The sequence below is a fragment of the Meleagris gallopavo genome, chromosome 2 (genome assembly GCF_000146605.3).
Source record: "Meleagris gallopavo isolate NT-WF06-2002-E0010 breed Aviagen turkey brand Nicholas breeding stock chromosome 2, Turkey_5.1, whole genome shotgun sequence".
NCBI lineage: Eukaryota > Metazoa > Chordata > Aves > Galliformes > Phasianidae > Meleagris > Meleagris gallopavo.
In genome coordinates, this window is record NC_015012.2 from 5,645,145 (window position 1) to 5,655,819 (window position 10,675).

The window sequence follows — 10,675 nt, forward strand, 5'->3', positions numbered from 1 at the left end:
ACCACAAAGCACTGCTTTGCACAGTACTTGCCAAATGTGTCATTTCACGGTATTACCAGTATTTTCTAAGAAACAGCTTGACACATATAGCACAATTATTTGGACCGTGGTGGATGAACAGCTGTACAGCGGCTACACATAAAGCATGGAGTGCAGATCTGGAGGAGCTGCAGTTAACAGGGCTCCAACAACAGCTTGCCTTGAGTCAATGGGGATGGACTGTTCTACAGCAGCTGAGGTTCTGGCCTAAAGGAATATAAATATTTAGATATCATGTTACTTGGTTAACTCACTAGATAACTTAATGTGAGACAGCTGAACAAGTCTTAAAGAGAACATGAGCATTCTTAATGTAAAGCTTGCAAGAGCTACATTAAAAGCTAGCTTGCATTAGCTTTTCTAAAGGCCTATTTCCAGTGTATGTGGCCCATTTTAGGGATGTTTTAGACCTGATTCTGATGTACAAGACCTACCTTGTCTCTTCCTCAAAGATTCTTTTTTGTGATAGAATTCAACAAGTAGACCATATCTAATTTCCTCACTATGCATTTGTTTGGACCTTTTTAGCACATTAAACACGTCTAAAGTGGCTTTTCACCTACTAGAAATGACTGCTAAAATAAAACCAAGTGAAAGGGATGCAAAATTCATAATAATGTCTGCTAGTTCTAGATAGTGCAGACTCTGACCTTCCACAGGTTTTCTGGTACAAATGTCACATTACTGTCTCTCTCATCCAAACACATTTCACATCTGTAGGCATTTAACAGACTGTTCTAATTCCCTCTTTCAGAGGTAGGACCTCACTAGCTCACAACAGCTAAGTCTTGTAAGTCTGTACTGCAGATCAAATTATAAGTTCTCTGCAAACTAACACTCTCCCAGACTTCCTATAGCCTCCTACAGTCTCATATACCAAGAACTATGCAATGTGTCCCAACTCCACACCTTGAAAAATGTCAGCTATGGTGAAGATGACCAGAGGTGCAGAAGAGGACAGGAGATCTGCAGCATGTTTCCTTTTCTTTTGGAGAACTAGGAAGCAAAAAGACCTCTTGCTGGAGTGAGCACCCTTCAGAGAAGGGTGGAGGCAGCATTAACAAAGGATACCATGTCCTTAAGGATTCACTGACATTTTCCTACTCTGACTAATTCCCTTAGAGGTCAAGGGAAGCTGTCAGAAGTCCTCTGATTTATGGCTGTTCAGTGCTTGACCCTCCTTTCTGCACAAGCTGCCACAGTAGCAGTCTTCAGGACAATGGCTGCAAGAGATATCAATAGAGAAAGGTCGCTGGGAAAATGGTTCACTCTTCTTCCTCCCGCTCCTTCCCAATGGGAGCTTTGTATTCTGCTTCTGTTTCAAACCAGGTATAGGTAGCTGCTGCCCAGCACAGACAAAACTCAAAAAACAAGCACGTACTGGGGTTTTATACCCTCCATGCTCAGATTCATTAACAATGACACTCTGCTGTTCGCTGCATTCAGGCGACTTAAAGAGCGGAAAAATAAGGCTGGGGACCTGTGCTGTATTGTCTCTGTATTGTACTGCCTCTTTAAAATTAGAAATGCATGGACAGCTTCAAGGTGCCTCCCACTGAGAAAAGGCTTTAGATGCATGCACGGAGACAGCAGAGCTATCCTCCCTCTGAGCTACAGGGCAGAGAAATGATCATTCAGCAAAGTCCTTTGGCTGCTTTTGTAGTAATCCCTTCTGTGCTTCAGTTACAGCAACGTATTTGCAGGGGAGAATCCAGGAGGCTACACCCAGAGTCCCAGAGACCTTGAAGAAGATAAGAGCAACTGCAGGTAGTTAGTTACCTGATGGTGTTATGTCAGTTTGTGTGTGGTTGTTTTTATTTATTTTAATGATCTTTCCTGATGTTTTGCAAAGAAATTTGTGTAAAACAGATGTTGCTGCTTGCTTTGACCAACATACAGATTTTGTGTCCAAGTAATTGTTTAGTAGCAGCGTTTCGCGAAGGTTCATGCTTCCAGTCAGCTTTGGGGATGTCTTACGAGGCAGTTAATTGTTTGAAATGCTGTTAAGTTTCAGGCTTTGGCTTTCTGCTATTCAGTTGTTCTGCAACTCTCAATCTGAAAAGCAGTGTGGAGACAGAAGTTGTACAGAAGAGTTTCTCTCAAATTTGTGAAGCATTGATACACGAGGGGCTGAGGGTGGCTCTAGGGAGGGAAGGAGAACAGCTCCACTGTACACTGTCCTTTGTAGCCATTGTGGGCATTGCTTAGTACCTTTGTTGAGCTGAAGACCTACTGCTGTAATACAGAAGCAGCAGCAATCTTCCTCAGTTCTCTTCTGGGATGAGTTAGGACTGTCCTGATATCTGGGAGTCTGGTGTGAGGACTCCCAGACATAGTGTGGGGACGTGAGAATACAATCTTCTCAACATTTTGGTCCAGAGGGAAAGGCAATGTTAAGGAGTAGACTAGATATTTTCATCAGCGTGGAAAATAAATCTGTTTTTAACGTTTGGTACAACACACAGTACAAAGAGGGAAGTATCCTCTCTCCTGTCTCTCTTTTCAAATATTCAGGGTGAACGTGTTTGTGGAAGCACCTTCCTTTTGAATAGCTGGTTTGCCTTTGCAGCAGAGCCTTACAGGAAGGTTCATGGGATAAATTCTTGTCCATGCAGACTGGCAGTACTACACTGGTTTGAGAAAAGCAATGATAGATTATGCGGGCTGGAAATCTGGTCGTCCCTCCCCCAGCATTCATACATGACTGCCAAAAAAGAAAGTGCTGGCTTTGCTCTTTTCTTGGGTCTTGGCAACTCTTACTAATTAAGAAATGTATTTATAAGCCAGGACATCAGTTCTCTTCTTTCTTGTGTATTGTATTGCCCTAACTGAGACAACTAACAAGGCTGAGCATAAAGCAAAAGCCTTGCCCCGAAGAGATATCAGATGCTTCTCAGCAAACTGAGGTGCTATCTCCTTGTAGCTCTTTTACCTTGCAGAGAGATGTCAACACCGTGAACTTGAAGACTGGCAGATATTTGAAGCAGATTGCATGCTCCTGTACTGTCACTTTACTCTGTGCTAAAAACAAAATTTCATCTTTGGTAAATAAAACTGCCAGATGTAACAAGGAGTGTCTTATGCAACTCTAGGTATTTTATGATAACAGAAGCATCCTTTCACAAAGTATTTCTTCCCACTGTGCACTGACAGCAATAGAGCTGCGAGACAATCATTTGGATATTGCTTCCCCTTATGAACGTTATTTTTGCTGTAATTTCCCCTCAGGAAATGTTTTCCTCTTTTTGTTCCCACAGAAGACGATAAATGATGCTGTTGCTCTATAATCTCGTGGGGACAAAGAAAAGTTGACTCACTGCTCAGAAGGAAACTTTAGATGAGGTCTCTTGCCTGCCACTGTTGTGCCCTGACACCCTGGGTAATTTTAACGCAAATCCAAGGGTCAGCCAAGCCACGTGCGTCAAAAGAAGACAGACATGGTCCTGGAGCAAGATGAACATAACCCAAACGCTACCGTCAATCTCAACTTTGCTGCAATCTACAATCTTCATGATGGAGATTTAACCTCCATGCGAAATTTCTCCTTCCCTTTCAATTTCAGTTACAGTGATTATGACCTGCCGCTGGACAGCGAAGATGACATGACCAAAACTCGCACCTTCTTTGCAGCCAAGATTGTGATCGGGGTGGCTCTTGTTGGCATCATGCTGGTCTGTGGCATCGGCAACTTCATCTTCATCGCTGCCCTTGCCCGCTACAAGAAGCTGCGAAACCTCACCAACCTGCTGATTGCCAACCTGGCAATCTCAGACTTCATTGTTGCCATCGTGTGCTGCCCCTTTGAGATGGACTATTATGTGGTACGGCAGCTGTCTTGGGAGCACGGCCATGTCCTCTGTGCCTCGGTCAACTACCTACGGACTGTCTCTCTCTATGTTTCTACCAACGCTCTCCTGGCTATCGCTGTTGACAGGTAGGTGAGGAGTTACAATTGCACAAGGAGAAGGCCAGATTTCTAGATTTTTACCAAGCTCAGCTGTTCTGTAGGATGTGGTCATGTTAAGGTAGGTGCTATACAGACCTGGGTATCTTGTTTCGTAACAGCTTAATCGCATGAGGTCATAAGATCATCTCAAAGAAAACAAAGTGGAAATTTCTTGATTAAACTTTTCAGGTGAAAAGAATGTTAATTTATTAAAGCCTTCCCCTCCACCCACCATAAAAATATATCTAATTCAACTGTTGAAACAGATTTAGGAAAGAGGAGACAGCAAAATTGGAAACAGTCAATAGACCAAAAAGGAAGGTGTTTCACCCAATCCTTTTCCAAACTATATATCTCTAAGGAACTTCCATTACTGGGCTACAGAGCTTTTCCTTTTGTCCACCTTTACTACAAAATGTGAAGTAAGTATTCTTCAGAGAGAGAAATAGTTGACTGGTTAGTACAGAATTTAACAGGTGAGTTTCCTGATAGGGTTACTGCCCCACAGAATATGTTACTTCTAAAGTATTTTTCCCAGTTTTTGTTTTTGTGTGAAAGAGAATAACAGGTAAGACCTCTATCTAGCTTGCAAAGTGGGATTATTATTCTCTGTCATGTTCCACTGAGCAAACCCAATAGTCACTACATTAAACATTTGATAGTACTGAGGTCTTAGCTGGATGCTCCAACCCAGATGCTCAGTGAGTATGATTAGCACCCTCCTTCATTGAAATACTCTCCTCTCTCTTTACATGCCTCTCTGAGGATGACATTGCAGCAGGCTAGGAAATATCCAAATGCCATTTACAGAACCCATGAAACAGTGGTGATTGCAGTGTCCAGGAAATGATAAAATACTCCATCAATGCAGCCTTCCAGAGGTTTTTTTACAGCCTTCATAATGGTGTGAGCTGAATGCACTGCTGCTTTATGCTGTAGTCATAAATAAAAATAAAGCACACCTGCTTTATGCTGTAGTCCTGAGATATTTCTCTGCTTGCCTTTCCCTCCAGGAATTTTAACAAGTCATTTAACTATACTATTTCTTACAACTCCTGTTCTCTTAGTCCCATGTGCTGTGGATTCTGACAGACCCAAGTGCTGAAGATCAGCTTCATTCTGATATAAGCCTGACATGACCAACCCACAGACAGCCAGACACCTGTACAGTAAACTGTTTACACAAAGACCGTTACAAGTCACCTCTTGTGTATGATCATATATATATTTCTGTATATCCTCTGTATATCCATCTACATGCTGTATGATTTCTTTCAAGAACTTGATAATAGCAAGTTGGTAATAGTTTGGCAATAGCATTTCCACCACCAGCCTTTGGTCAGTTTCTCTCATGTGCTATTGTATTCTAGCCTAATGTTGCCTAGGTTTTGGCACTTGATCCAAAAGATAACTCAGGATCAGTTTAACCCTGTTGATAGTTATAGAGATGGCTTGTGCACAGCTGGTTTAATTTTTGTTGAAGTCAACACAAAAACTGCAGAAAGATTCTGAGGAAGTTCAGAAATGTTTTGCCTGCTGTGGGGAAAAGGACAGTCAGCTCCTATGAAACAAATCCTCGATCAGCCTGCAGCACAGTACCTTTTGCATAATCTTAGGGAATAAAACTTTAATTTCTTAGCACTGTCATGTGCACATCACCATTTTCTATTACTTTCTCTACTTCTGAATTATTATTTTTTATTTTTAAAAAAACCCTTCTACTGCATCCCAGTTTGATGAAGTAATACAAGTCACTGAGCCCTTATGTCTGAAAGGAAATAAGATTTCTAGCATATCTCCCCACACATCTTTAAAAACAACCCTATAATTAATAATTAATCACTGAAGTTCACTGTGTAATGATTGAAATTCATTCACTTTGTTTTGGTTTCGTCTGTTATGTGTGAGCTTTTGAATTAGTAAACATAGAGAAAGATAATTCATTTCACAGCCATGTTGGTTGTGACATGTGGGTTGTGGACTTTAGCCCCTATTAGATTTCTCTTCATATATTTAGGCCATTATAAAAGGTTCCTGGTATAGAGAGGGTAATCCTGGCCTGTAGGACTTGCCGCAGGTCTGACTCTTTGTCACCTACCTGGATGTCTATTTGCAGAAAACATATAAGAATTTCAAAATCTTAAAGAATAATGCAGTGTGCATGGAGAAGATCAGAAGAGGAGGATGTTGTGCTAAGTGCCTAATGTCCATGCTGTTAATGTTCAGGAGAAGGGGAGGTTGGCTGCAGCTGAGTTCCCTGGACTGAACACTCACGAGCACCTAGCATGTTTTAAGTGCTCTTTTGGATCACATCTTCCAGTGCAGTTTCATCTAAATCCAGTTTGTGTGTTCCAGCACCATTCCACAGTGACAGCAAAGTGCGGTAAGCAATGGCAACCTGGAAATCCATCACAAAAGCTCTCCTCTGATTCTGCCGTGGAGATTTCCCCATTCAGCCAAACGTTGTGCTGAGCTGATATGCACACCTATGACTACATACACATTATCCCACGATGTTCTTTCCACAGGACCTGATCTAAAAATATTCATTTAACAGCTCCACAATGAAGCTGAATAATTCTGCTGACCCTTGACATCTAGCCTGCCGTGTTAAAAGCAATGAGCAATTTATCTGCTTCCAATATTTGGCTTGTGAAAAGCCCTGCTGACTCTCCATTTTATTTTAGAATGAATAAATTCTGTGGATGCTATCTGTGTATATGATATATACAGACAGAAGAGCCTCTGAATGAATGAGAAATGCCACTGTTTCAAACAGTCCTTTGTGTCAAATACAACCGCTCTGGGAGCTCTGGAATTTCTCTGATAAAAATTTCCTCTTAGCAGTATTCTAATCTGTCTGGGTTAGAGAGCATTCTAATGTAAGCTCATCTTATATCTGCAGCTTCTTAAAAAATAACCTTCCCAACTCCTACCAAATATTAGGGAAAAAAAAAAAAAAAAAAAAACAAATACAAAAGAAAACAAAAAAACTAGAACTCTGCAACCCAGAGTGAATGCAATTTGGTCCTAAGCCCTTTTTTAACTGAATCAAGGGCACTTGATTGGTCTTGCAAGCATCATACTCCCATTTCTTCATACTTGTTGGTGAAACACTGCAGTACAGCTTTACAGTAATAAGAAGTGCTAGCACCTAAGTCAACTTGTACAGGATGGCAGACGCTACTTAACAAAGCATATTTGAGATTAATTATTAGCAACAGTCACCTCCAGCAGCCTAAACAAAAATGTGCACGAGCAGAAAATGGACATACAGTCCTTTGCTGGTGGCTGGAAAACCACCTGTAACCATTGCTAGTGTCAGCTTCTACTCTTTTCACTTCATGGATTAACAAAGCAAATAATGGAAGCATTGTCATGTATGTTAAAAAAAAAAACATATAGATTCAAATAGTTCTATGTATAGGCAAATTGTTCTCCTCCATCTATGTATTTGTGCTTTTACCTGCACCTGACTAGGTTAATGCATATTTTAAACACTTACCTGTAGGTGTACTGCCCACCAAAGTATTCCAGATGCTGTATCATGGTGTGTCCTGGATACACTGTCATCCCCATATTGTGTTAGCTCCTGCTAATGTATTTGTCAGTAATAGGAATATTCTCTCTTTTTCTCTTCTTCCAGTCTATCCATAACTCCCAAATGCTTGACTCCTGTTAAAAACAGAAAGGTTTATGATACAACACTACATCTTTTTCAGTTTGACTTTGTGAGCAGGTGGGAGTTTAAGACTGAGTTCCTAATATGCAGTCAGGTTTTCAGATTGCCAAAGACCTGCTATCTTAACAAACTCCTCAGCTACTTGCTGCAGAACTTCTGTCCTGGTTTAGGATCTCCATTCTAGGCTGATACTTTGGCCAAATTTATTAACTCTTCATAGATGAATATGTCAATCTCTAACAATCACAGCAGTTTCTTTCTGCTTCATTCTGTCCGCATGTATTTTGAACTGTGCTCTGGTTAATGCTGTTTACAAACTTCACTTTGAGTGTATTTGTCTGTTCTAGGTACCTGGCCATTGTTCACCCACTGAAACCACGCATGAATTATCAAACAGCAACCATCCTGATCGCCTTGGTCTGGATTGTCTCCATACTCGTAGCTATCCCATCCGCATACTTTGCTACTGAAACTGTATTATTTATAGTAAAAAATCAGGAGAAAATTTTCTGTGGTCAAATTTGGCCAGTAGACCAACAGATATACTACAAATCCTACTTCCTATTCATCTTTGGCATTGAATTTGTTGCACCTGTGATTACCATGACCTTATGTTATGCCAGAATCTCTCGAGAGCTTTGGTTTAAAACCGTACCAGGATTTCAGACAGAACAAATCAGGAAGAGGCTTCGATGCAGAAGAAAAACTGTAATGGTACTGATGTGCATCTTGACCGCCTATGTTCTCTGCTGGGCACCCTTCTATGGCTTCACCATTGTCCGTGACTTTTTCCCCACAATCTTTGTGAAAGAGAAGCATTATCTGACCGCTTTTTACATAGTTGAATGCATTGCTATGAGTAACAGCATGATAAACACAATGTGTTTTGTAACTGTAAAAAATAACACCATGAAGTACTTCAAGAAGATCATGTTGCTCAGATGGAGATCAACATACCACGGAAGTAAATCTAGTACAGACTTGGATCTCAGAACAAGTGCAATGCCAGTCACAGAGGAGGTAGACTGCATAAAACTGAAGTAAGTTTTAGGCGGTTCTAATCTCATATATTATGGAGGGGGCAGGAAGGAGGAAATAGTACCACCTCAGAAGATTTTCTCTTTTGACCATGCAAACACCCACTGCTGAGAGGCCTGAAGAAGGCAGCATACCATGGATTTCCACTGGAATCCTTCTACTGGACTGCTGCATAATCCCATAGTTCAGACTGATGCTGTGCGTCAGTTTACCTATCTATAAATTTGGAATGCAGGCACTTGTTTTAGAGCTCTTTAAAACTGATAGAGAACAACAACAAAAAAAAATCAGTGAATGCATTAAAGCATATTTCAAAGACAGAAGAGTTGACCACCACTCCTAGCCATGATGTCGCTTCGTTTCTTCAGAACAGAAGTCTTCTATTCTCCTTGAGCTTATTGTTCGTATCTTTAAGCTGCTTGGTGTCCTTTTCCATTTGCTTCCTCCTGGGCAAGATAGGAAGGATAGCAAAAACGCCCATTTTCCTTCATGTCACTCTTTACTCTCAGTTTACCTCTCATAAAGAAACTCCTTGAAGACTACAGACCACCAGCTTCAGTTGTCCAATGTGCAGCATGCTTTTATGAAAGGCACATTCTCTACAAAGTTTACAGAGCTGAATACTGCTTCTCAGTCTAGTAAAAACCTGAAGTCTCTTCATGTGTTATCTGGTTTAAGAATATGTTATCAGCATTCCACTCTGTATTTTTCTGTAGAGTGTTATCTGTTTATTAAGTATTTGGAAATTAAAGAAGGACAGTTTCCTTCTCTCACTTCCAGGCACCCTCTGGCCAGCTGTTGCTGCCTTGAGTCACTGAGCACTTCACAGAATTACAGACTCAATCACAAACTGTGAGGGGGTGAACAATGTCTCCAGATTATCTAGGCCACCCTCAGTTTGAGCAGGTTGCCTGGCATTGTGTTCCATTGAGCTTCAACTTACTCAAAGGACAGAGACTCCATAGCCTCTCTGGGCAACCTCTGCCAGCATTCAGTCCTCAGAGTACAATTGTTTCCTTTTACTCTGCTGGAATTTCATGTATTTCAATTTGTGCTCATCGGACTTGTCTTGTTTTTCAGTGGGACACATCGGGAAGAAGAGCAAGTTGGTGGGAAAAAGTCCACCCTACTGAACCATACCTAGACAGCTTATCCAGTCTGTGTAGCCTTCAAAGTAAAATACAAGTAGGGCCGAAATTACAAGGATTTTGAGGTGATGTGTCCTGCAAGCAATGGAGACAGACTTTGGTTTAATCAAGCTGGTGACTGTTTCATTGAGTAGCTCATTGTCTGGCCAAACATGAAGCAACAACTCAAGACAAATTCTGCGTTGCCTCCCGCAATGCCATTTTTACTATTCTCATTTTGTGCAACTCCGCGACGAGCGTTTCTTAACAGGAAATTGTGACAAAACAGGTGACAATAGCAGTAAGGCACATAATTTAACTACACATAAAATGCCATGGACTATCGTGTATTGAAATCAAGTCTTTTCTATTGTGACAACAAATGCTTCCTGTTTTAAAGTATGTGGCAGCACCTACTTTTGGAGTAAATGGCTTTTGTAAATAATTTGTTTACTTGTGAATATTAAGTGAGCAGCAAACCTTGCTAATAAAACAGCAAACACAGAGTCACGATGAGCATTCTGAATTATTTTTTCTATTTTTCCCTTAGCCATCATTTCTCTACTCAAGCGATTAACATGAATTATCCAGTGTCTGTTGAAGAAAAACTGCCAGGCTGACCAATTAATTTTAATGGCAAAAGGATATTCAAATCCATTAATGTGCTCAAATCCTCTTGCCATTAGCTGCTCTTAAAAATATGTGTTGGAGAGATCGCATAATTTCCTCTCTGAGGCAAAACCATTAAAAGAAGTCGTTCTTTTAAATGGCATTTTTAGGGAAACAGAGAAAAGTACTAAACCTACTGTTTTCCCATCCTACCAAAAAATATCAAGGACCTGT

The 10,675-nt window shown here is 40.8% G+C and overlaps 1 protein-coding gene and 1 long non-coding RNA gene across 3 annotated transcripts; one reads left to right on the top strand and one right to left on the bottom strand.

Moving 5' to 3' along the window:
• The first annotated feature begins 1,552 nt into the window (after positions 1-1,552).
• On the top strand, positions 1,553-10,338 carry PROKR1 (prokineticin receptor 1). Of its 2 annotated transcripts, XM_010706434.3 has the most exons (4): positions 1,555-1,806; positions 3,297-3,973; positions 8,015-8,707; positions 9,786-10,338. In XM_010706434.3, exons 2-4 carry the CDS (start codon positions 3,477-3,479, stop codon positions 9,847-9,849), a joined length of 1,254 nt encoding a protein of 417 aa, XP_010704736.1. In that variant the 5' UTR covers positions 1,555-1,806; positions 3,297-3,476; the 3' UTR covers positions 9,850-10,338. The 2 variants fall into 2 exon arrangements, with proteins under 2 accessions (XP_003203731.1, XP_010704736.1); XM_003203683.4 differs by lacking the exon at positions 9,786-10,338 and having other exon boundaries at positions 1,553-1,806; positions 8,015-8,711.
• On the bottom strand, positions 1,825-7,578 carry LOC116216274. The gene is made up of 3 exons (XR_004158726.1): positions 7,491-7,578; positions 2,972-3,060; positions 1,825-2,094 (listed from the first exon to the last, which is right to left on the bottom strand). It is a non-coding gene; the product is annotated as an uncharacterized LOC116216274 (long non-coding RNA).
• Positions 10,339-10,675: the final 337 nt, after the last annotated feature.

Bases quoted from the DNA above. Each gene is read 5' to 3' on its own strand.
- PROKR1 (XM_010706434.3), top strand. From the start codon at position 3,477: ATGGTCCTGGAGCAAGATGAACATAACCCAAACGCTACCGTCAATCTC. The intron at 3,974-8,014 runs GTAGGTGAGGAG...TGTCTGTTCTAG, and splicing joins CTGGCTATCGCTGTTGACAG to GTACCTGGCCATTGTTCACC. The intron at 8,708-9,785 runs GTAAGTTTTAGG...CTTGTTTTTCAG, and splicing joins GTAGACTGCATAAAACTGAA to TGGGACACATCGGGAAGAAG.